Here is a 25,721-nt window from a genome sequence, read left to right as displayed (position 1 = left end):
GGCTTCAAGGTTGTCTGGGAGCCTTGCTTGCAGCTCCTTGCTTAAAGCAACAATGTAGTTGATGCACTGTCTCCGAAAGACCATTTTGTCCTCTGGCGCAAGACTGAGTTGGTACACCGTGCTCTCGAAAAGGTACGGTGATGGACTGAGATGTCCATCAATGGCATCCTTCAGGACATCAATTTTTGCCATAGGGTTGACTACTCTGCTGCAAATTGATGTTAAGAGGTGTACCAGATTGTCCAAAAGCTTGACAGGATCTGTTTGCTCTCCCTCAAATGACTTCACTGCAACTTGTACATCGGACAGGATTGATTTCAAGAATGTCAGGTAGACATAGTTGGTCTTGTCCATGTACATCGCGTGGAGCACATCCGCCATGTAGCAACGCTCACTGGCCTTGGTCAACTCAAAGTGGAGTTTCAGTTCTTCCCACTGGCTCAATATACGAGTTACTGCAGGCTCAATCGATAGCCAATGTGTGGCAAACACTTTGGTGATCTGCAGAGGTTTCTAGCCACAATTAATGGTGGCATACACTGCTTTGTACGCCTCGCGCCGTTTTGGGGAAATCGAAAACCAGTTGTTGGTTTCCCTGATTAAGTACTCAACACTCCTAGGGATGGTTTCTTTGGATGCTGCACTGACAGCCAATTGTAAAGAATGGCACACACAGCGGATGAGTACCAAATTGGGCAATGCTCATTCTTCCTTTAAAATCTTGTGCACCCCGTTGTGCACCTCAGTCATCACAGACGCATTATCAGTGCCAATACCCTGAAGATTCTCTTTTTTAAGGTTACACTTCTCAAGAAACTCAACTACCACCTTTGCTATTGATCTGGCATCGCCCCCCTCCAATTCAACCAGACCAAGAAATGTGGACACACAGTTCTTTTTTTAGTACTGAAATACCGAATCACCACACCCAGGTATTTCGAGACACTGACATCAGTTGACTCATCCAAAAGGAGACTGAACTTCTCATCCCCCACATCTGATGTTACTCTTTTGAGAAAATAAGGAGCCAGTACTCCCCTAATCATTTCTGTGCACTTGGTGCGGTGCATTTGGAAGTTTGTTGCTGCCACAGAATCTGAAAAGGCAGCTTTACAAGCCATACCCAAATGGTCGCATGCTAGCAGCGAACAATGCTCCGTAATGGCCATGGCCATAGTTTTGCAGTTATCCACTTTCTTAACCAACTGTGGTAATGTAGACTGCGTTGTGGGGTTGAACGGTTTTGATTTATTTGTATGCTTTGCTGTAAAAACAATGTTTTTTGATGTCAAACATTTTTGCAAGCATATCTGATTTGCAGTACGCAGTATGCCCAACAATCATCCCCAATTACTGGCTTCAGCCACCCTTTAAATTCAGGTACAGACTCCCACTCTTTTCTGTACTTCTGGCTGTACAATTTTGATTGAGACATGTTGATTGATGTTGTAAGTTCTGTTCAAGATCAAACATTTGTGACCAACTATATTCATTGGGTTTGTCTCGTCGAACGCATACTACTGCTGCTGCAGTCAGCCAACAATGATTTTCAATTTGCTGAAATTGCTGCTGGCCTGCTGCTCCCTGTGCACGAGCTGAGCGCCTGATGCTGACGTCACTCACAATGCACTTTTGCAGCCAGGCACGTGTGTTGTGACTGAGTGTGTGACAGAGAAAATTTGTTTTTGTGTCAATTAGAGGGAAAATACATTTTAGCGTTTGAGTCACTTTTCAAAAGTTGCTAAAAGTTCCAAATACATTTTTAAAAGTAGCTAAATTTCATACTAGGTGCTGTTTGGAAAAAAAAGTTGCCAGTGTACTCTGAAAAGTTGCTAAATCTAGCAACAAAATTGCTAAATTGGCATCCCTGGTTATAACCATCTAGAGTACTTAAATTATCACTATGATTGACACACACCAAAATCACTTTACCTATCTTTATTCTGCCAAAATAAAGATAATTAAAGTGCTCATTAAAACATCTAACAATATATTTAATTAGATGCATAAGTAATTCAATCAACAAGTTTCAGATTTATACAATCAACATTTTACTGAAAGCAATAGGGATTATATTTCTCTAAATTAAATGTAGTTTTTGAAAATCTGGTAAATAAAAATCATGTTTTTACTATTTTGTTAATTTGGTATGAAAATAGACTTTCAAAAATGTACCTGTAATAGAAGGTTAATCAGAAGTATCACTACTCTGCATGGTTCTCCCTTTATTGCAACTTTTCAATGTGTTTCAGTTGTGAAGACATTTTGTGCGGTGGTAAGGAATTCAGCTGATAAACAACAATGACATTTTTTCACAGCCTTTATTGTTCATATTTACCTAGGGTGCCAATAATTCAGGAGGGTACTGTATGTCTGTTCGAAGTGGTGTGGCTGAAAGTTTGGGAGAAATAGTAAACACATTTGCATTTTTTTCCAACCCCCAATTTACACCACTTCTGTAGAACAACCTATATATAAAAGCTCATATTCTGTTAACTCATACCCAAATAATTTGGTTGACTCGTCCTATACTCGTATTTGTGGCCAAAGCATACATTTGAGAGAAAAAACAATTACAAAACCCCACCTCAAACTTGAAACAGACTTTTTCAAATATGTGTGATGCGACGTTGGCTCATTGGCTGAGCCAATCAACTGTGAACTTGTCATCAATATATTTTATGAAAGATATACGCCCACATCATTCCTGTTGTTGGGGTGCACCCACAACATTCAAACACAGAAAAGCTTATTTTTACTACTTAATTACCATTTCTTGGAAGAAAAACTATTTAAATATTGTTATTCATTATTGGTCATATTTCATATGAATCTGGAAACACTTGACAGTTACTTTCAGACATAATGTGTGTAAACTCAATTTAACAGTTGGATCACATCTATGCTCTAACTAAACTAAACCATGTTAAAGGGTGACTGCAGTTCCTGATTTGGCCTCGTTTTGAAGATTGCTCCTTCAGAAATGCTAGTAGCCATGACTGAAGGCAAACGAGACCTGACTTGGGGGTGTGGTTTGATGTGGGTGTGTTATGTTTGCATATTGATGGCGCCGATAGAGATGACAGCTTCGCTTCAAGGCCTTAGGAAACTGTGCAGTATTTAGTTTTTTTATGTATTATTTCTTACATTGTTAGCCCAGAAAACCTTAAGTGTTATTACATACAGCCGGGAATAACTATTGGATTTCAGAGAGACGTCAACTTACCAGCACAACCAGCACTACAACCAGGAATATGACTTTCTCAAAGCGGATCCTTTGTCTGCACCTCCAAGGGCATTTGAACTGATTCCAGAGGTCTACCCAAAACAACGCCGTCGGAGGAGAGGGTGCCAGAGCAGTCTTCTAGTGAGGCTTCGGATGCACGCACACCACCCACCACTTCTGAGTATATTACTTGCTAATGTCCAGTCCCTAGTTAACAAAGTCGATGAAATTAGGGCAAGAGCATGTCCAAAGAGATATCCGGAATTGTAACATACTCTCTTTCACGGAGACCAGGCTAGCTGGGGCCATGCTGTCGGAGTCCGTACAGCCAACGGGATTTTCAGTGCATCGCGCCGACAGGAACAAACATATCTCTGGTAAGAAGAAGGGCGGGGGTGAATGTTTCATGATTTAACGACTCATGGTGTAATTGTAACAACATACAATAACTCAAGTCCTTTTGTTCACCTGACCTAGAATTCCTCACAATCAAATGCCGACCATATTATCTCTCAAGAGAACACTCCCATTGCTTTAGGACTTGGTCAGGTGGTTTAAGCATGTTCTAGTTTAGGCCACCTAGCAGGACAAATTCAGACTTAGTGTAGGGCAGGTAGGGTAAAGGCCGGTGCTGATGGAGGACGATAGCATCCAGCAGCTGTCAACAAAGTGCTATTTGAAATGCTTAAAACCACCAAATCAAATTGGTTGGGGACAGACTTGGTGGAGCCAACCAAGCATTCCTTGGTAAAGATCTGAAATAAAGTCATCAAATAAAACAAATATTTTATTAAAATAAAGTAATGTGAATAAATGATGTTTAATAAGTGATAAGCAGTAATGGGCAGTCACTAACATCATGGGACTTTTATTAATTGTTTTATTCTGTGTTGTTACAGCATTCAACCCACATAATGCAAAGTGCATTTGTCAATAATTTTTTACCGTGATTATCTTTTCATAATCTAACCAAAACACACTCAAAAAGCACTAATTGCTCAGCACTAGTCAATAAGTATTCAACCCCTTTGTTATGGCAAGCCTAAATACATTTAGGAGTAATAATTTGCTTCACAAGTCACATAATAAGTTGCATGGACCTTGTGTGTTTAGCATGATTTTTGAGATGACTACCTCATCTCTATACCTCACACATACAATTATCTGTATGCTCCCTCAATCGAGCAGCGAATTTCAAACACAGATTCAACAACAAAGACCAGGGAGGATTTCCAATGCCTTGCAAAGAAGGGTACCTATTGGTAGATACTGTAGGTAAAACTAAAAATAACGCAGACATTGAATATCCCTTTGAGCACGGTGAAGTTATTATTTACACTTTGGATGGTGTATCAATACACCCAGCCACTACAAAGATACAGGTGTCCTTCTTCAGTTACTGGAGAGGAAGGAATCCGCTCAGGGGTTTCACCATGAGGCCAAAGGTGATTGTAACATGTATTGACTAAGGGGGTTGAATACTTATCAAATCAATATACATTTATTTTTTACACTTTGACATTAATCCCAGTTTGTAACACAACAATGTGGAAAAAGTCAAGGGGTGTGAATACTTTCTGAAGGCACTGTAAATGTGAGGCAATCACACTGCATTAATACCGGAGAAGAGGATGCTGTTGGTGCTGAAACTCGGCATTCCTTTCATTTCCTGTCATCACTCCTAAATGATTGCTGGCTGTGTGGTGTAAAGCCCAATTCACTCCCGGGTGAAGTTTCCCTAGGTACAGATCTAAGATCAGCTTCCCCTCCCCCAATCCTTAACCCTTAGTGGGGAAAATGCAAACCTGACCCAAGATCAGTGTTCAGGTGCAACTTCACCCTACACAGCCATAGCTACCGAGCCACAATAATCTGTCTATGTGGAATAGTTTAGAATCTGAAGAATATGAAAGCCAATGGTCCAACATTCTAGAACAGGGTTGTGTGTACGCGTTTTACACCACATAGTAAGTTTTATGTTTTATACTGTGACAAAAGTGAGTCATAAAAACACACAGTAGCTCGTGGCTGTTTGAACAGGTTTGAGGTAATCCTTTTCCGAGGGATTACGGAAAGAAAAGCGCTCTAAAACTTGGGGTGGATTCCTTGGCACCAGATGCCGGACCTGGTGTCTGGCATCTGGTGCAGCTAAGGACCATTTGAAAAAGAGGGTTGTTAGTACTTCAGCTACATAGAGGAATATGGATATTAAATGGGTATTAGAAAGCGGGGACCGTGCCAGGGACCTTTATGGCACCCGAAGCCTACCTGTCAGGGACATAACCCAGAGAAGGCAGGGGCGTGCTTAACCGAGCTCTCATAAAACAGCCTTCAGGGGAGCCACCCTTTCCCGCCGGTCCTGTAAAAGTTCTGGAATGTGCTGAGCGACACTTGGACACTTCAGGGAAAAGGGGCCCCCAAAGCAGAATGATCAGTTTTTTTCTGTTCACCGTTAGGTATCATAGGGCGCATCCCAAATGGCACCCTATTCACTGCTTTTAACGGGGGCCCATAGTGCTCTGGTCAAAAGTAGTGCACTATATAGGGAATAGGGTGCCATTTGGGACGTACCATGGATAGCGTCTTGGGGTTTCCAGGAAAGTTCATGTAAAGGTAAATGAACAGTGTTTCACGGAACCTGCATCACAGACATGTTTACTATTAGGATAATGGTAGTGGTTACAATGAAACACAACAAGTTTTATGTCTTTTCAGATCCTGACAGTAAACCGATTTCCGGCATGCAATTTATAGTATGCACTCTGAACCATCAACCCCTGGATATGCTGTAGAGACAGCATAGTCCACACACTCACTTCCTCTCAGAAACATGCATGGCAGCAATCACACACACTTGCGCGCACACACACACACACACACACACACACACACACACACACACACACACACACACACACACACACACTTCAGAAGGTCTTTCTACCAATAAAACGGTACTATTAGCATGTGAGTGAGGATCCACTTGGCTATCATAAAAAGTATAAAGTGCTGTGTAAAAATGCTATATTTCCAAATGGAAGAAAGAGCATGAAATCAGAGCAAATACACTACATAAGCAAAAGTATGTGGACACCTGCTGGTCAAACATCTATCTCCAAAATTATGGTTATTAATATGGAGTTGGTCCCCCCTTTGCTGTTGTAACAGCCTCCATTCTTCTGGGAAGGCTTTCAAATAGATGAACATTGCTGAGGGGACTTGCTTCCATTCAGCCACAAGAGCATTAGTGAGGTACGTAATACATTATATATACATTTTTTTTCTCACATTTTCAAACAGTACATTTATATTTTCCAACAGGGCTATACATTTGGGTGAGGTTTCTTTCACGCCTGAGTAGCCTTGTTTCACTGCCAAAAATAAAATTAAACCATCTAGTGTTCAGCGAAATAACAACACAATGTCAAATACAGGTAGCTTAGTCAAATAATGAACATCCTATCACATTAACCGTTACTCTCACGCCGGAATTCAACTAACGGTCCGTATGTAGCCAAACGTAGCTGCTGCTCATACTGTTTGCTCGAAAGTGGATAATTGGTTAAAAAAATTAAGGCCCGCGTCCATAGAGACACATACCAGCTCTACTGGTAGTACTGCTACTACCAGCAGGACTACACCTGCACCTGTCGACGTCACAAGTTGTTCTGCTTCCACGAGCACATCCAATGCTAGCATCAGTAATTCTACATTTGTTGTCAGCCCAGCTAGCATGGACACTGACAGTAGTGAATCTGATGCAGGCAAAGAGCTACTGCCCCCTTACATGGGACTACTGTATTTATTTATTTATTTTGCTCCTTTGCACCCCATTATTTCTATTTCTACTTTGCACTTTCTTCCACTACAAATCTACCATTCCAGTGTTTTACTTGCTATATTGTATTTACTTTGCCACCATGGCCTTTTTGCCTTTACCTCCCTTATCTCACCTCATTTGCTCACATTGTATATAGACTTATTTTTCTACTGTATTATTGACTGTATGTTTGTTTTACTCCATGTGTAACTCTGTGTTGTTGTATGTGTCGAACTGCTTTGCTTTATCTTGGCCAGGTTGCAATTGTAAATGAGAACTTGTTCTCAACTTGCCTACCTGGTTAAATAAAGGTGAAATAAAAAATAAAAATAAACAATAACAGCTCTTACAGTTGACCGGAGCAGCTGTAGCAGGGCAGAAATTTTACGAACTGACTTGTTGAAAAGGTGGCATCCTATGACGGTGCCACGTTGAAAGTCACTGAGCTCTTCAGTAAGGCCATTTTACTGCCAATGTGTGTCTATGGCGATTGCATGGCAGTGTGCTCGATTTTATATACCTGTCAGCAACGGGTGTGGCTGAAATAGCCGAATCCTCTCATTTGAAGGGGTGTCCATACTTTTGTATATATAGTGTACGTATACGTCGAATTTGTATGCGGTGAGTCATGACTTACAAGAGTAATATCGTAATGAGTGGCTATAAGATTGTGCTAGTATATGGTGCTCGTATGTGACTTACTGACTCCGTTTCTGGCTTCGTTCACCTCCTCCCCATATGCTTTAGCCTCAGCAAATCTACACAGAAACACAGATATCAGTGGGCAAAAATCTCCTGCAAAATCCTGTTTCTGTCTCTGTACATGAGCCATGTCAGGTTAAAGGGATAGTTCATAAGAAGTCCTCATAATGATAGTAAAACAAAGTGGGGACATTTCGCCGGTCCCTATAAGGAAAAAGTATATTTTAGGGTTAGGGTTACAATTAGGGTTAGGGTTTAGGAGTTGGGGTTTCCTGTTAAGGTTGGGTTTGGGGTTAAGGTTAGGGTTAGGATAAGAGTTAGGCTTAGTGTTAGGGGTTAGGGAAAAAATGATTTTGAATGAGAATCAATTGTTTGGTCCCCACAAGGACAGTAAAACAAACGTGTGTGTCTGTGAGTGTGATTATATGTGAGAGTATGTGCTTGTGAAGGGATTGACACAGAAAGCCATTACCATCACATTTAACAGGGCTCCGCTCCCCTTCAATTCATGTCTGTACCAAAAAAAGGGGGATCGGCGAGGAGAAAAAATGAAAAACTAAAGATATGCAGTTGGAGTGGTATGGGCCTACTATTCAGTGTCCTTGTCTATCAACAAGATGAGTGAACTCATGTACACTCCCCCTGTATTTAGACAGTGAAGCAAAACGTTTACATTTGTCTCTATGCAGAATTTGGGATTTGAGATCAAATGTTTCATTTCAGAGCAAATGTTTCATTTGAGGCGACAGTACAGAATGTCCCCTATATTAAGTATTTTCATACTGTATCTGTTTTACTGTTTAGAAATGAAAGCACTTCATGTATCTAGTCCCCCCATGTGAAGAAGTCAGAAGTACTTGGACAAATTCACTTATATTGTATCAAAGTAGTCAAATTAACTTATTTTGGACATAATATTGCTGCTACCGTCTCTTATGACCAACAATAACTTCTGGACATCAGAACAGTGATTACTCAACATGAACTGGCAGAAGCTTTTTTTTCCTTTCACGAGTCCGTTCAATTGCTATTGGACAAAACATAATCCAATCACAACCAAAACAAAAGCACAAATGCACCCAACACGTTTGTATAGTCACAAGCTTGATGTAGTCATTGCTTGCAAGAACTATGGGACAAAATACTACACTTTTGACTACTTTGATACACTATAAGTGAATTTGTCCAAACACTTCAAACTTTTCAAAAGGGGGGCTAGATACATAGAGAGCTTTCATTTCTAAATCGTAAAACAGCTTTGCATGAAAATACCCTTAAATAAAAGGTGACATTCTGTACTATCGACTAATTTGATACATCTCAAATATAAAATGCTGGAGTATAGAGCCAAAATAGAAATGTTAGCTTCACTGTCTACATATGGAGGGGAGTGCATCCTGACCCACAATGTCTCCAAACAGAGTGGACAGACAGCAAAACATCTCAAAAAGCTTATTGCTCTCTTGTTGTACAGATCTAAACTGTCCTTGAGCCCGCTACCCAGCAACATTCTGTAAATTAGTTTGGTTACTGTTATCCTGGTACACTCAAAATATTTCATACGTTTCACAGAGGTACAACTCAGTTCACAAGAGGATAAATCAAGTTACTATCAATTTCTATGCACATAGGATAAGTTCAAAGTCTGTTCAAGTGCAATCGATCTATTTTCACAGTTTATCGACCGTAGCAAACTTTCAGATTAAAAACTAGGAACAGCTGGTAAACTGAATTTGAAGTTCCCAACAAGGCCTCCCCTTGCCCTCTGACCTCTGTTTGAGCAGAGCCTTGTTGTCCTCGATGGTCAGCCGGTCTTCATGGTCTCTCCTGAAGATCTCAAAAGCCTCCTGCTTGCCCATCGACAGCTTGGACGCTGAAGAAGAATGGAGAGAAAGAATCATGAATGCCCAATTTTTTTATACAGTATACCCACATGGCAGTCATAGTCACTAACCAGGTTTCCATCCAACCTTTTTATGCGAGTAAAGTATATTTCGGATAAAAGAATTCATGACAGGCTTGATGGAAACAGAACATTTGTCGGTAAACTAAATGTCGACAAAACAAAATACGGAAGGTGGAATCTTTTTGTGTCTGTAAAATTCATTGATGCTTGAAATGTCGGTGGAAATGCTTTTATGCACAAATATTGATATAACAACGATCATATCAAAGTAAAGTTGAGGTCACGCATGCAGTTTATTAGGCTACAGATTAAATAAATGATGATCATTTTCACAAGGTGTTGAAATGAGCTTGATGTTCTTTTTCAAAAAATATCAAGGGTCTTATTCTGGCTGCCCATTTGACAAATAAAAATAAACTCGCTCTTTTGTCCATAATAATCTCATGTAGACTATACAGTATCTGCGAGCTGTTGGCGAGAGCACACATGCCTTCCCTGTGGCTCAGCTGGTAGAGCATGGTGTTTGCAACGCCAGCATGGTGTGTGCAATGCCAGGGTTGTGGGTTCGATTCCCATGGGGGGCCAGTACAAAAAAATAATAATAATACAAAACAAAATGCATGAAATGAAATGTATGCATTCACTACTGTAAGTCGCTCTGGAAAAGAGAATCTGCTAAATGACTAAAATGTAAATACCAGAGTGGGCACACTCGCTATATAAAACAATATTTGGTGACAAAACCATCAGTAGAGTTGAAAATGTGATGTAAACCCATTTAACTTGTATTTTTTTATTCGGGAATTTAACCGCAAAAGGTATTTTTATGTGCATTATGTCATACCACACAGCTTTTTATCTGCAACAGTCAATTTGATGAAAAAACATCTCTGGTGGGAAAATGTGCATATTGTTTTTATTTTAGAATATGTCGCCCACTGGCGAATTTAGGTATAGGCAACATGGGCAGCCGCCCAGGGCGGCATCTTGCCGGGGGCGGCATGGGGTGCCCGCACCAAAAAATGTGTAATGGTGACATTTGCGCGATCGGTTTTCTATTGCTCATTTGCATGTCACGTCAATGATATCATGTCACCATGTGGGACAGTGGGTAAATTAACCTTGTCAGAGTGGGCGCCCTGATTCTAGTTTGTGAGCTAGGCAGGCTACTGCCTGGGAAGGTCTCCCACTAATAAGTACGAGATGGGGAGGGGGGCAGGGGTAGGTTGACCTCAGGTCTCCCCACTGGAATCCCGAGGTAGGGGGAGCGGGGGAATCTATGAAATAGTAGTAATGCAATTAGTAAAATCACAATGATATGCTACCAAATAAACCACAATTCTTTCATAACACTGTGAATATATAGTTTCACAGACAGCGAGTCGCCAACAGCGAGTCGGAGTCAGAGGCCGAGCCGTCTATGGCCTCTACTCCTCCCGTTACGGGGTCTGAGACGCCAAAGCCTCCCACCATTAGCTCTGACAAATTGAAAACCCTAGTCATTGGCGACTCCATTACCCGCAGTATTAGACTTAAAACGAATCATCCAGCGATCATACACTGTTTACCAGGGGGCAGGGCTACCAACATTAAGGCTAATCTGAAGATGGTGCTGGCTAAAGCTTAAACTGGCGAGTGTAGAGAGTATAGGGATATTGTTATCCACGTCGGCACCAACGATGTTAGGATAAAACCGTCAGAGGTCACCAAGCGCAACATAGCTTCAGCGTGTAAAACAGCTAGAAAGATGTGTCGGCATCGAGTAATTGTCTCTGGCCCCCTCCCAGTTAGGTGGAGTGATGAGCTCTCCAGCAGGGTCTCACAACTCAATCGCTGGTTGAAAACTGTTTTCTGCCCCTCCCAAAAGATAGAAGTTGTAGATAATTGGCCCTCTTTCTGGGACTGACCCACAAACAAGATCAAGCCTGGCCTGTTGAGGAGTGACAGACTCCATCCTAGCTGGAGGGGTGCTCTCATCTTATCTACGAACATAGACAGGGCTCTAACTCCCCTAGCTCCACAATGAGATAGAGTGCAGGCCAGGCAGCAGGCTGTTAGCCAGCCTGCCAGCTTAGTGGAGTCTGCCACTAGCACAGTCAGTGTAGTCAGCTCAGCTATTGCCATTGAGACCGTGTCTGTGCCTCGACTTAGGTTGGGCAAAACTAAACATGGCAGTGTTCGCCTTAGCAATCTCACTGGAATAAAGACCTCCTCCATTCCTGCCATTATTGAATGAGATTGTGATACCCCACATTTCAAATAGAGATACTTAATGTTAGATCCCTCACTTCCAAGGCAGTTATAGTCAATTAACTAATCACTGATCATAATCTTGATGTGATTGGCCTGACGGAAACATGGCTTAAGCCTGATGAATTTACTGTGCTAAATGAGTCCTCACCTGCCACAAAGGCGGATGTGTTGCTAACATTTATGATAGCAAATTTCAATTTACAAAAAAAAAATAATGTTTTCATCTTTTGAGCTTCTAGTCATGAAATCTATGCAGCCTACTCAATCACTTTTTATAGCTACTGTTTACAGGCCTCCTGGGCCATATACAGCGTTCCTCACTGTTCACTGAATTCCTATCGGACCTTGTAGTCATGGCAGATAATATTCACATTTTTGGTGACTTTAATATTCACATGGAAAAGTCCACAGATCCACTCCAAAAGGGTTTCGAAGCCATCATCGACTCAGTGGGTTTTGTCCAACATGTCTCCGGACCTCCTCACTGCCACAGTCATACTCTGGACCTAGTTTTGTCCCATGGAACAAATGTTGTGGATCTTAATGTTTTTCCTCATAATCCTGGACTATCGGACCACCATTTTATTACATTTGCAATCACAACAAATAATCTGCTCAGACTCCAACCAAGCATCATCAAAAGTCGTAATACAAATTCTTGGACAACCCAAAGATTCCTAGATGCCCTTCCAGACTCCCTCCGCCTACCCAAGGACGTCAAAGTACAAAAATTAGTTAACCACCTAACTGAGGAACTCAATTTAACCTTGCGCAATACCCTAGATGCAGTCGCACCCCTAAAAACAAAAAACATTTGTCGTAAGAAACTAGCTCCCTGGTATACAGAAAATACCCGAGCTCTGAAGCAAGCTTCCAGAAAATTGGAACGGAAATGGCACTACACCAAACTGGAAGTCTTCAGACTAGCTTGGAAAGACAGTACCGTACAGTATTGAAGAGCCCTCACTGCTGCTCGATCATCCTATTTTTCCAACTTAATTGATTCAAATATGAACATTCCAAAATGTCTTTTTGATACTGTCGCAAAGCTAACTAAAAAGCAGCATTTCCCAAGAGAGGATGGCTTTCAGGATCATTAGAAAGCAAATTACGGACTCCCCTTTAAATCTGAGTATTCCTCCAAAGCTCAGTTGTCCTGAGTCTGCACAACACTGCCAGGATCGAGGATCAAGGGAGACACTCAAGTTTTTTAATACTATATCTCTTGACACATTGATGAAAATAATCATGGCCTCTAAAACTTCAAGCTGCATACTGGACCCTATTCCAACTAAACTACTGAAAGAGCTGCTTCCTGTGCTTGGCCCTCCTATGTTGAACATAATAAACGGCTCACTATCTACCAGATGTGTACCAAACTATAAAAGTGGCAGTAATAAACCCTCTCTTGAAAAAGCCAAATCTTGACACAGAAACTATAAAAAACTATTGGCTGATATCGAATCTCCCATTCCTCTCAAAAATGTAATAAAAAGCTGTTGTACAGCAACTCACTGCCTTCCTGAAGACAAACAATGTATACGAAACTGTCACGTCCTGACCAGCAGAGGGAGTAATTGTATTAGTTTTGGTCAGGACGTGGCAGTGGGTTTGTGTTGTGTGTAGGTTCTAGGTAGGTTTTCTATGTGTAGGTTGGGTGCTGGACTCTCAATTGGAGGCAGGTGTTTCTAGTTGCCTCTGATTGGGAGTCCTATAAACAGGTGTGTGTTTTTCTTTGTGGTTGTGGGTAGTTGTTTGTGAGCACTGCTTTTGTTTAGCCTGCCACACTGTTCTTGTCGTGAGTATTGTTTATTGTTGTGTTTATTGTTTTTTCCTGTGGATGCTTTGCTCGTGTTTTATTAAAAAGATGAGTATCCACATTCCCGCTGCGTATTGGTCCTCCCTTCAACACAACAACATTATTTGTGACAGAAACGCTTCATTCTGGTTTTAGACCCCATCACAGCACTGAGACTGCACTCGAGAAGGTGGTAAATGACCTTTTAATGGTGTCAGACTGAGGCTCTGCATCTTTCCTCGTGCTCCTAGACCTTAGTGCTGCTTTTGATACCATCGATCACCACATTCTTTTGGAGAGATTAAAAACCCAAATTGGTCTACATGGACAAGTTCTAGCCTGGTTTAGACCTTATCTGTCGGAAAGACATCAGTTTGTCTCTGTGGAGGGTTTGTCCTCTGACAAATCAACTGTAAATTCCGGTGTTCCTCAAGGCTCCATTTTAGGACCACTACTGTTTTCACTATATATTTTACCTCTTGGTGATGTCATTCGGAAACATAATGTTAACTTTCACGGCTATGCGGACGACACACAGCTGTACATTTCAATGAAACATGGTGTCCTGTGTGAATTTAAGTATGCTCTCTCTTTTTCTCTCTTTCTCTCTCTCACTCTCGGAGGACCTGAGCCCTAGGACCATGCCTTAGGACTACCTGGCCTGATGACGCCTTGCTGTCCCCAGTCCACCTGGCCGTGCTGCTGTTCCAGTTTCAATTGTTCTGCCTGTGGCTATGGAACCCTGACCTGTTCACCAAACGTGCCACCTGTCCCAGACCTGCTGTTTTCAACTCTCTAGAGACAGCAGGAGCGGTAGAGACACTGAATGATCGGCTATGAAAAGCCAACTGACATTTACTTCTGAGGTGCTGACCTGTTGCACCCTTGACAACCACTGTGATTATTATTATTTGACCCTGCTGGTCATCTATGAACATTTTAACATCTTGGCCATGTTCTGCTATAATCTCCACCCGGCTCAGTCAGAAGAGGACTGGCCACCCCTCATAGCCTTGTTCCTCTCTAGGTTTCTTCCTAGGTTTTGGCCTTTCTAGGGAGTTTTTCCTAGCCACCGTGCTTCAACACCTGCATTGCTTGCTGTTTGGGGGTTTAGTCTGGGTTTCTGTACAGCACTTTGTGACATCAGCTGATGTAAGAAAAGCTTTATAAATAAATTTGATTGATTGATAGATATTGTTGAATTTTTTTCTGGTTTGTGCCCGAAATCGTTAAGATTAATATAAAACCAGTCTGCACACCACCAAGGTGAATTGGTTTAGTCTTGACTCTTGGTTGACAGTGTTGGGGGATGGGTAATGTATTGATGCTCGAGTGCCAAATCAACACAAATTTGTTTATTTGTCTTTGTTACGTCTTTTTGATATTTATGAGTCTTATTTCTGTATATATTTTAATATTTATATAGTTTTAAATGTTATGATTATCTATTTGTTTTGTTCCAAATGTCTGAATAAAAATGACAGTTAATACAGAATGGAGCTGAAGAGGGGGTTCGCCCAGGGAGCCATACAAGCTAGAACCGCCACTGATGTCGCCAACTGGATGGAAACCTAACTACTGAAATGCATAGGTATGGACTAACATCAATAATTAAACAATTACACACAATTTAGATGAGAAGACTGGCTCTTTTTTTAGGCTGGTGCTGAGGAGGCGCAAGTGTCAAATGCACGTTAGTCATGTAAAATCGGAAGCACAGCCTATCCAGCCATGAGGCACAGTGCACATTGAAGGAGAGATGTGGCTTTAATGCCTGTAAATCTCGAATTTAGAAACATAAAACAACAATTGGTTTCCCCCCATTTCGTTCAATTTTATTAAAAGCCTATCCTCCCCTTAATCAATATCCTGGTCATTAACAAAAAGTAAACTATGAATAAAAGGGTTTTAAATGGTCTACTGAGAATGCTTTGAAATATTTGAGGCTTTTGCCCTAATGCTTTTTCATTATTCACAAATCTACCATTTCACTTGTTCGAGTAGGCTATCTGCCCCTCGTAGGCTATCCGCCCCTCGTCAGATGACCAAAGAGACACACCTCCAAACTAAAAAGCCATATATATTTTTTTCCCCTCTCGCACATAGGCAACGACACCATTGACAAGAGCCTAGTATTTTGCAGACATTTAGGTCTACGTATGCACACAGTGCCATAAACGGGAGAAACGAGTTATGATATCATGCTTCTGACTCACTCCTATTTAGAAATATTGTTGGTTTAAAAAACAGATTGATAGTTAAAAAAAAATGATATTGGAATATATATAGGTTAAAATATCTATCTATATATATATATATATAACAAATATGGGGCAGGCAATCTAACGAACTAGGCTATAACGGACTAGCATTTGAAGCAATTAAATTGCCATAACATTGAAAATATTACATTGTCTCTGTCATGTCCACAATGGGTAGACATCTATAGAAAAATATGAAATTACTATGAAAGAAATCATTTCAGTTTTGTATATTACTAAATTTTCATTTGGTAACTTTATTATTTTCCATTCCTTTAATGGGATATATTCCGGGTAGCCTCTGAGGTTAACACTACAGACACCCTGGTTCGAATCCAGGCTGTATCACAACCGGCTGTGATTGGGAGTCCCATAGGGAGGCGCACAATTGGCCCAGCGTCGTCTGGGTTTTGCTGGTGTAGGCCGTCATTGTAAATAAGAATTTGTTCTTAACTGACTTGCCTAGTTAAATAAAGGTTAAATAAAATATAAAAGGGCCTCGCGAGTGGTGCAGTGGTCTAAGGCACTGCCTCGCTGTGCCACTGGAGATCCTGGTTCGAGTCCTGGCTCTATCGCAGCCGGCCGCAACTGGGAGACCCATGGAGCGGCGCACAATTGGCCCAGCGTCATCTAGGCTAGGGGAGGGTTTGGCTGGCAGGGATGTCCTTGTCCCATCGACTCCTGTGGGTGTGCCGGGCGCAATGCACGGTCGGTTCCGGGTTAAGCGGGCATTGTGTCAAGAATCAGTGCAGCTTGGTTGGGTTGTGTTTCGGGGGATGCACGGCTCTCGGTAATAATAATAATAAAATAAAGTCATCATCTCATCTCTGCTTAGGCAGTAGCAGCCATGCAATGTTATCTCTGTACTCCCCATATTGTTCTTTCTTTAGTCATACTATTTAGCTAGGCTAGCTGCAGAGCTGTCTGACGAAATCCTTCTACTAGTTCGTCAAAGAAGATAAGGCATACTTTATTTCATGAACTGTTTCATGAACTGTCTCTATCCCTCTAGTTGTTGTGTTGTGTACATCTCTCTCTCATGCGGTCTCTGTGTATCTAGCCTAACACAGCAGGCGTATCCATTTCTGCCTGAGCAGAAAAGAACAGGTGCAATGGATTATGGTCAATGCAGTTAATTACCACGTTTTTGCGCTGAACTACGTTGAATATTTGCTTAATAAAAACTAAAAGTCCCTTCAGCCCAGTGTCCCACATAGCGAATTGCTTGAGTTGACCCATTTCCAACAATCCAGGCACCAAACTCCAATCTGGGAACCAGATGAATGTAAGACAAGCAACCACCTATCGCTAATTACAAATCTAAGCGACCATTACCCAATCTTTCACAGTTTAGAGAACATAAACATATATTTAAACAGCCATTTTTAACTGGCCTGCATTACTAGGTGCATGGAAAAGTTTAGGATCTTGCCTCTGGCAAGGACACGGGAAGCCGCAGCTGCACAGTGAATAGACATTGATTGTGTCTTAAACGGTACCCTATTCCAAATGCACTACTTTTGACCAGGCCTCATAGGGCTAGGATCAGGTTCACCCTGTTCATAGGGGAAACCGAAAGGCGGGGGTGTGTGCTTCGTGATTAACTACTCATGGTGTGATTGTGATAACATACAGAAACTCAAGTCCTTTTGTTCACCTGACCTAGAATACCTCACAATCAAATGCTGACCGTATTACCTCCCAAGAGAATTCTCTTCGTTTATAGTCACAACCGTGTATATTCCCCCTCAAGCAGATACCACAACGGCCCTCAAGGAACGACATCGGACTTTATGCAAACTGGAAACCACATATCCTGAGGCCGCATTTATTGTGGCTGAGGATTTTAACAAAGCAAATTTGAGGAAAACACTACCAAAGTTCTATCAACACATTGACTGTAGTACTCGCTTAGGAAAAACACTAGATCACAGCTACCTGCCTTTTCGAGATGCCTTCAAGGCCCTCCCCCGGCTTGCCTTAGGCTTATTAGATCACGACTCAATTTTGCTCCTCCCTTCCTATAGGCAGAAACTCAAAAAGGGAGAACCCGTGCTAAGGTTTATTCAACACTGGTCTGACCAATCGGAATCCATGCTTCAAGATTGTTTTGATCACGTGGACTGGGATATGTTACGGGTAGCCTCTGAGAATATCAATGATGCTTACACAACACAGTGACTGAGTTCATCAGGAAGTGTATAGAGGATGTTATTCCCACGGAGACTATTGAAACCTACCCAAACCAGACACTGGATTAATGGCAACATTTGTGCAAAACTGAAAGCGCGAACCACCGCATTTAACCATGGTAAGGTGACAGGGAATATGGTTGAATACAAACACCATAGTTATTCCCTCCGTAAGGCATTCAAACAGGCAAATCGTCAGTACAGAGACAAAGTGGAGTCGCAATTCAAAAGCTCAGACACGAGACGTATGTGGCGGGGTATACAGACAATCACGGATTACAAAGAGAAAACCAGCCATGTCGCGGACACTGACGTCTTGCTCCCAAACAAGCTAAACACCTTCTTCAACAGCTTTGAGGATAAAACAATGCCACCGACATGCCCCACTCCAAAGGACTCGTTCTCCGTAGCCGAATTGAGTAAGACATTTAAGCGTGTTAACCCTCACAAGGCTGCCGGCCCAGACGGCATCCCTAGCATCATCCTCAGAGCATGCGCAGACCAGCTGGCTGGAGTGTTTACGGACACATTCAATCTCTCCCTATCCCAGTCTGCTGTCCACACTTGCTTCAAGATGTCCACCATTGTTCCTGTACCCAAGAAAGCAAAGGTAACTGAACTAAATGACTATCGCCCCATAGCACTCACTTCTGTCATCATGAAGTGCTTTGAGCGACTAGTCAAGGATCATAGCCTCTACCTTACCAGACACCCTAAACCCACTTCAATTTCCTTACCACCCCAATAGGTCCACAGACAATGCAATCGCCATCGCACTGCCCTATCACATCTGGACAAGAAGAACACCTATGTCAGAATGCTTTTCATTAGCTATAGCTCAGCCTTCAACACCATAGTACACTCCAAGCTCATTATTAAGCTCGGGGCCCTGGGTCAGAACCCCGCCCTGTGTAACTGGTTCCTGGACTTCCTGATGGGCCGCCCCCAGATGGTGAAAGTAGGAAACAACACCTCCACTTCGCTGATCCTCATTACAGGGGCCCCACAAGGATGCGTGCTTAGCCCCCTCCTGTACTCCCTGTTCACCCATGACTGCGTGGCAAGGCACGCCTCCAATTCAATCATCAAGTTAGCAGACGACACAACAGTAGTAGGCCTGATTACCAACAATGACGCGACAGCCTACAGGGAGGAGGTGAGGGCCCTGGCAGAGAGGGGCCAGGAAAATTACCTCTCACTCAGCATCAGCAAAACGAAGGAGCTGATCGTGGACTTCAGGAAACAGCAGAGGGAGCACGCCCCTATCCACATCGATGGGACCGCAGTCGGGAAGGTGGAAAGCTTCAAGTTCCTCGGCATACACATCACTGACAATCTGGAATGGTCCACCCACAGAGACAATGTGGTGAAGAAGGCACAACAGCACCTCTTCAACCTCAGGAGGACCCTCAGAAACTTTCACAGATGCACAATTGAGAGCATCCTGTCGGGCTGTATCACCACCTGGTATGGCAAATGCACCGCCCGCAACCGCAGGGCTCTCCAGAGGGTGGTACGGTCTGCCCAACGCATCACCGGGGACACACTTCCTGCCCTCCAGGACACCTAAAGCACCCGATGTCACAGGAAGGCCAAAAAGATCATTAAGGACATCTGCCACCCGAGCCAGGTCATATACAGAGACATGGAATCACTGGCCACTTTAATAATGTTTACATACTGCTGTACTCATCTCATATGTATTTACTGTATTCTATTCTACAGTATTCTACAGTATTTTGTCAATGCCACTCCAATATTGCTTATCCTAATATTTAAAATTCCATTCATTTACTTTTAGATTTGTGTATTGTTGTGATTTGTTAGATACTACTGCACTGTTGGAGCTAGGAACACAAGCATTTCTCTACACCCACAATAGCATCTGCTAAATATGTGTATGTGACCAGGAAAATGTGATTTGATATGATATAATTATATATATTATTATAAATTGATTAAATACATAAAAATCCTCAGCAATGTACACACAATACACCATAATGACAAAGCAAAAAAAGGTTTTTATACATTTTTGCAAATGTATTAACAATAAAAAACAGAAATACCTTATTGGTCACTCTGACAGAGCTCTGGAGTTTCTATGTGGAGATAGGAGAACCTTCCAGAAGGACAACCATCTTTGCAGCACTCCACCAATCAGGCCTTTATGGTAGAGTAGCCAGACGGAAGCCACACTTCAGTAAAAGGCACATGACAGCCCGCTTGGAGTTTGCCAAAATGTACCTGAAGACTCTCAGACCATGAGAAACAAGATTCTCTGGTCTGATGAAACCAAGATTGAACTCTTTGGCCTGCATGCCAAGCATTACGCCTGGAGGAAACCTGGTACGTCGAAGCATGGTGGTGGCAGAATCATGCTATGGGGATGTTTTTCAGCGGCAGGGACTTGAAGGTGAAGGTTCACCTTCCAGCAGGACATCGACGCAAAGCACACAGCCAAGACAACACAGGAGTGGCTTCGGGACAAGTCTCTGAGTGTTCTTGAGTGGCCCAGCCAGAGCCTGGACTTAAGCCTGATCGAACATCTCTAGAGAGACCTGAAAAAAGCTGTGCAGTAACACTCCCCATCCAACCTGACAGAGCTTGAGAGGATCTGCAGAGAAGAATGGGAGGAACTTGTATCGTCATACCCAACAAGACACGAAACTGTAATCGCTGCCAAAGATGATTCAACAAAGTACTGAGTAAAGGGTCTAAATACTTATGTAAATGTAATATTCAACTTATTAAAAAATATATATATATTAGCAAACATTTCTAATAAACTGTTTTTGCTTTGTCATTATGGAGTATTGTGTGTATTTAAAAAAAAAAAAAAGCCTTTATTTAACCAGGTAGGCTAGTTGAGAACAAGTTCTCATTTACAACTGCGACCTGGCCAAGATAAAGAAAAGCAGTGCAACACAAACAACAACACAGAGTTACACATGGAATAAACAAACATACAGTCAATAATACAATAGAAAAAGTCTTGATTGATGAGGTGAAAAAATGACTTAATCAATTTTAGAATAAGGCTGTAACGTAACAAAATGTGGAAAAAGTCAAGCGGTCTGAATAGTTTCCGAAGGTACTGTAAATACTGCTACAGGCCTACCTCAAGGAGCACAAGCCAAAATGTATTTGTGGGGGTAGATTTATGAAATCTTTGCTTGAGTGTTATTGTGTAAAGGTTATCACCATGTCTGCACGGTGCAAAACAATATGCCACCAAATGTTGCATCATTTGGAACAGGAGTCATTGACCCAAAGCATTCTGGCCCCTTACCATGCTTCTGGCGATCATCAGCCATTCCTAAACAACTGGGCAGACAGCTGTGTTCAAATTCTAGGTGAAATATTAGAGTTCAGATATATATATTAATATATATTTAAGATCCTTAAGGTTATGGAAAAGTGCAGTGAATAGTGCCACTTTTTAGGTTGCCAATATAAATTAATGTATTTATGGTTGTTTGAAATTTTGTCTTGCATTTTAAGAAATGATCTGTGTTATTGTTTTTACCATCAAGGACCGCTTTGGAAACAAGCGTTTTAATTAATACTGTCAAGCGATATCCTCTGGGTCCACATTGTACTTTTTGTTGTATATGTCTGTTACCCAAAATAAATTCAATTCAAATTAGTAAAGTCTTTTTGCGGTCCTTAATCTAAAGTGAGTGCTATTTATACGTAGTAAACACTTTAGAAATGTTTCAGTGACCAGTGTAATTTCTCATAAAAAGATGGGCATGCCATTGGTAAACATTCCTGCAGTACCTGGTAAAAGAATAAGCACACAACATTTAAGGAAATATACACTAAGTGGCCAGGTTATTTGGTACCCTAACCCCGTTCACGAAAATGGTTCACTCCTACAGACGGTGAGTCCTGTGGCCGTGGCTTGCTACTGTATATAAAGCAGGCATACGGGCATCGAGGCATTCAGCTACTGTTCGATTGAACGTTAGAATGGGAAAAACGAGAGACCTAAGCGACTATGAGCGCGGTATTATCGTTGATGCCAGGTGCACCAGTTCCAGTATCTCAGAAACAGCCGGCCTCCTGGGCGTTTCACGCACGACAGTGTCTAGGGTTTACCGAGAATAGTGCGACAAACAAAAAACATCCAGTCAACGGCAGTCCTGTGGGTGAAAACAGCTCTATAATAAGTCGAAGGAGAATGCTAAGAATCGTGCAAGCTAAAAGGCGGGCCACAAACAGGCAAATAACAGGGCAGTACAACATTGGTATGCAGAACGGCATCTAGGAACGCACAACTTGTTGGTCCTTGTCTCGAATGGGATATTGCAGCAGACAACCACACTGGGTTCCACTAATATTACCTAAAAACAAGAAGAAGTGGTTCCAGTGGGCATGTAATCATCAACACTGGAGAATTGAGAAGTGGAAAAACATTGCCTGGTCCGACAAATCCCGGTTCCTGTTGCGTCATGCTGATGGCAGAGTCAGTATTGGACGTAAGCGGCATGAGTCCATGGCGGTGGTGTAATGGTGAGCAATGTTTTCCTGGCACAGGTTAGGGTCCCTTGATATCAAATGAGCTACGTTTCCATGTTCCAGATGTTTTTATCTAATAAACTGGCCCCCGAGTGTATATACATGTGTGAATAACTAGCATACTAACATTTAAGTGAGCGAGAGAGAGAGAGAGAGAGAGAGAGAGACCATGGCCTATGGTCAAAAGCAGTGCACTATATAGGGAATAATAGGGTGTCACATTTGGGACGCGATCTATATAAAGATATTAAAGCAACAGTCCCTCCTGCAGCAAAGCACCCCCACAACATGATGCTGCCACCCCCGTGCTTCACGGTTGGGATGGTGTTCTTCGGGTTGCAAGTCTCCCCCTTTCTCCTCCAAACATAACGATGGTCATTATGGCCAAACAGTTTTATTTTTGTTTCATCAGACCAGAGGACATTTCTCCAAAAAGTACAATCTTTGACCCCATGTGCATTTGCAAACCGTAGCCTGGCTTTTTAATGGAGGTTTTGAGCAGTGGCTTCTTCCTTGCTAAGAGGCCTTTCAGGTTATGTCGATATAGGACTCGTTTTACTGTGGATATAGATACTTTTGTACCTGTTTCCTCCAGCATCTTCACAAGGTCCTTTGCAGTTGTTCTGGGATTGATTTGCATTTTTTGCACCAAAGTACGTTAATCTCTAGGAGACAGAACGCATCTCCTTCCTGAGTGGTATGACGGCTGTGTGGTCCCATTGTGTTTATACTTGCGTACTATTGTTTGTACAGATGAACGTGGTACCTTCAGGTGTTTGGAAATTGCTCCCAAGGATGAACCAGACTTGTGGAGGTCTACAATTTTTTTCTGAGGTCTTGGCTGATTTCTTTTGATTGTACCATGATGTCATGCAAAGACGCACTGAGTTTGAAGGTAGGCCTTGAAATACATCCACAGGTACACCTCCAATTGACTTAAATTATGTCAATTAGCCTAATTTCTAGAATTTTCCAAGCCGTTTAAAGGCACAGTCAACTTAGAGTATGTAATCTTCTGACCCACTGGAATTGTGATACAGTGAATTATAGGTGAAATTATATGTCTGTAAACAATTCTTGGAATAATGACTTGTGTCCTTCACAAAGTAGATGTCCTAACTGACTTGCCAAAACTATATTTTGTTAACAATAAATTTGTGGAGTGGTTGAAAAATGGGTTTTAATGACTCCAACCTAAGTGTATGTAATCTTTCGACTTCAGCTGTATATGTAAACTACATGACCATAAGTATGTGGACACCTGCTCATCAATCATCTCAAATCACATTCATGGGCATTAATATGGAGTTGGTCTCCCTTTGCTGCTATAACAGCCTCCACCCTTCTGTAAGGCTTTCCACTAGATGTTGGCACATTGCTGCTGGGATTTGCTTTCATTCAGCCATAAGAGCATTAGTGAGGTCGGGTACTGAGGCCTGGCTCGCAGTCGCGTTCCAATTCATCCCAAAGTTGTTCAATGGGGTTGAGATCAGGGCTCTGTGCAGACCAGTCAAGTTCTTCCACACCGATCTCAACAAACCATTTCTGTATGGACCTCGCTTTGTGCACAGGGGCAATGACATGCTGAAACAGGAAAGGGTCTTCCCCAAACTGTTGCTACAAAGTTGGAAACACAGAATCGTTTTGAATGTCATTGTATGCTGTAGTGTTAAGATTTCCCTTCATTGGAACTAAGGCGCCTAGCCCGAACCATGAAAAACAGCCCCAGACCATTATTCCTCCTCCATCAAACTTTACAGTTTGCATGATGCATTGGGGCAGGTAGTGTTCTCCTGGCATCCGCCAAACCCAGATTTGTCTGTCGGACTGCAACGTGTTTACACTGTTTCATTGTCCAATTACCAGGGTGTGTTTGACAGGTCATTATAAACATTTCCACGATCATATCGTTAACAGGAAAAAATGACAATCGCAAGCAAGAGTATGAAAGAGTATGAAAGAGTGGTAGGAGTAAAATGAAACCAATCAATTCAGCAAGATTTAAGTGACAAGGGGATTTTTCACTCCTCAAACAAAGGAAATAGGTGGCTGAAAAATACAGATCCTCAGGGGCATGCACGTTGCTATTATCATGGTTGGGTCTTTTGTCTGTTGCAGCTATACGCGGACAAGCTTTTCATGAAATGGAAAACATAGCAGAAACTGCTGGTAGAGCATCATGAAAGAGGGTCAGGACCTTCGCAGCTGAATGGTGACAGTTACGCATGGTATCTTGGCATTTTAGAAGCATTTCGAAGACAGGAGCTATTTGCAGATCGACACTGGGTTTTGTTGCTCTCTTACAACTTGTGGGAGGAGAGCTGTGGCCATGTCTTCACATGCTGGACTATGATGTATTTCCCCCTGCATACAGTCATGATAACATTCTGATTGGCTTGCTGCTCCTTCATTCTGCCTCTCTTGGAATTTCATTGGTTTCTAGATTTGTTGCCATTTCCGCTATCCTGAAAGTTGCTAAAACTCTCAGACAAAATTACTATCAAAGTGAGGAATTAGTTAAAGCGATGCTTCCAAATGACATAATTACATATCGGGTATCCTTACCCTGTAAGCAGTCTATGGACAAGCATGGATTGTTGTATTACTGTAGCTTGTCCATAGACTGCTTACAGGGTAAAGAAACAAACGTGCAATTTAGTAATTTAGGTGAACTCTCCCTTTAAGTTTAGGTTAACTGTTCAAGTTTGTGAGAGTTGTGCCCCAAAACCAAGTGCTGTGGTTCCCCTCTAAAGTCTTTAACATGACAAAGTACTTTTCTATGTGAAAAGTATGCATTATCCTTTTCCTCATGCGTCTCTACACTTAGAAACAAACCACTTCCAGATAGCCTTGTTCATTGCCTTTGAGACTTTTTTCCTCATGGAAGCGAAATACCCAGTTATAGGAGATTAAACATTTAAAACTATTTGGTTGCTGTCGTTGTTTGTTACATCAAATGAAAAGACTCAATTGAAGGATTATAAACAGATTCAACTAAGATGAATTATCTCTGTCTACAGCACGTTCTGTCAAAACAAA

At 41.9% G+C, this 25,721-nt stretch overlaps 1 protein-coding gene across 2 annotated transcripts in view; it reads right to left on the bottom strand.

Moving 5' to 3' along the window:
- The window catches only part of kif6 (kinesin family member 6), a 261,943-nt gene that overhangs the window by 45,826 nt on the left and 190,396 nt on the right, over positions 1–25,721 (bottom strand). For both annotated transcript variants that reach the window (XM_029766851.1, XM_029766852.1), the window contains 2 exons: positions 9,519–9,621; positions 7,749–7,804 (listed from right to left, as the gene is read on the bottom strand). In XM_029766851.1, coding sequence (XP_029622711.1) covers positions 7,749–7,804; positions 9,519–9,621 — 159 coding nt within the window. The remainder of the gene's footprint in view (positions 1–7,748; positions 7,805–9,518; positions 9,622–25,721) is intronic.

This window comes from Salmo trutta, chromosome 12, assembly GCF_901001165.1.
Source record: "Salmo trutta chromosome 12, fSalTru1.1, whole genome shotgun sequence".
Classification (NCBI taxonomy): Eukaryota; Metazoa; Chordata; class Actinopteri; order Salmoniformes; family Salmonidae; genus Salmo; species Salmo trutta.
The sequence above is the reverse complement of the archived record's forward strand: the minus strand, read 5'-3'. Positions and strand labels throughout refer to the sequence as shown.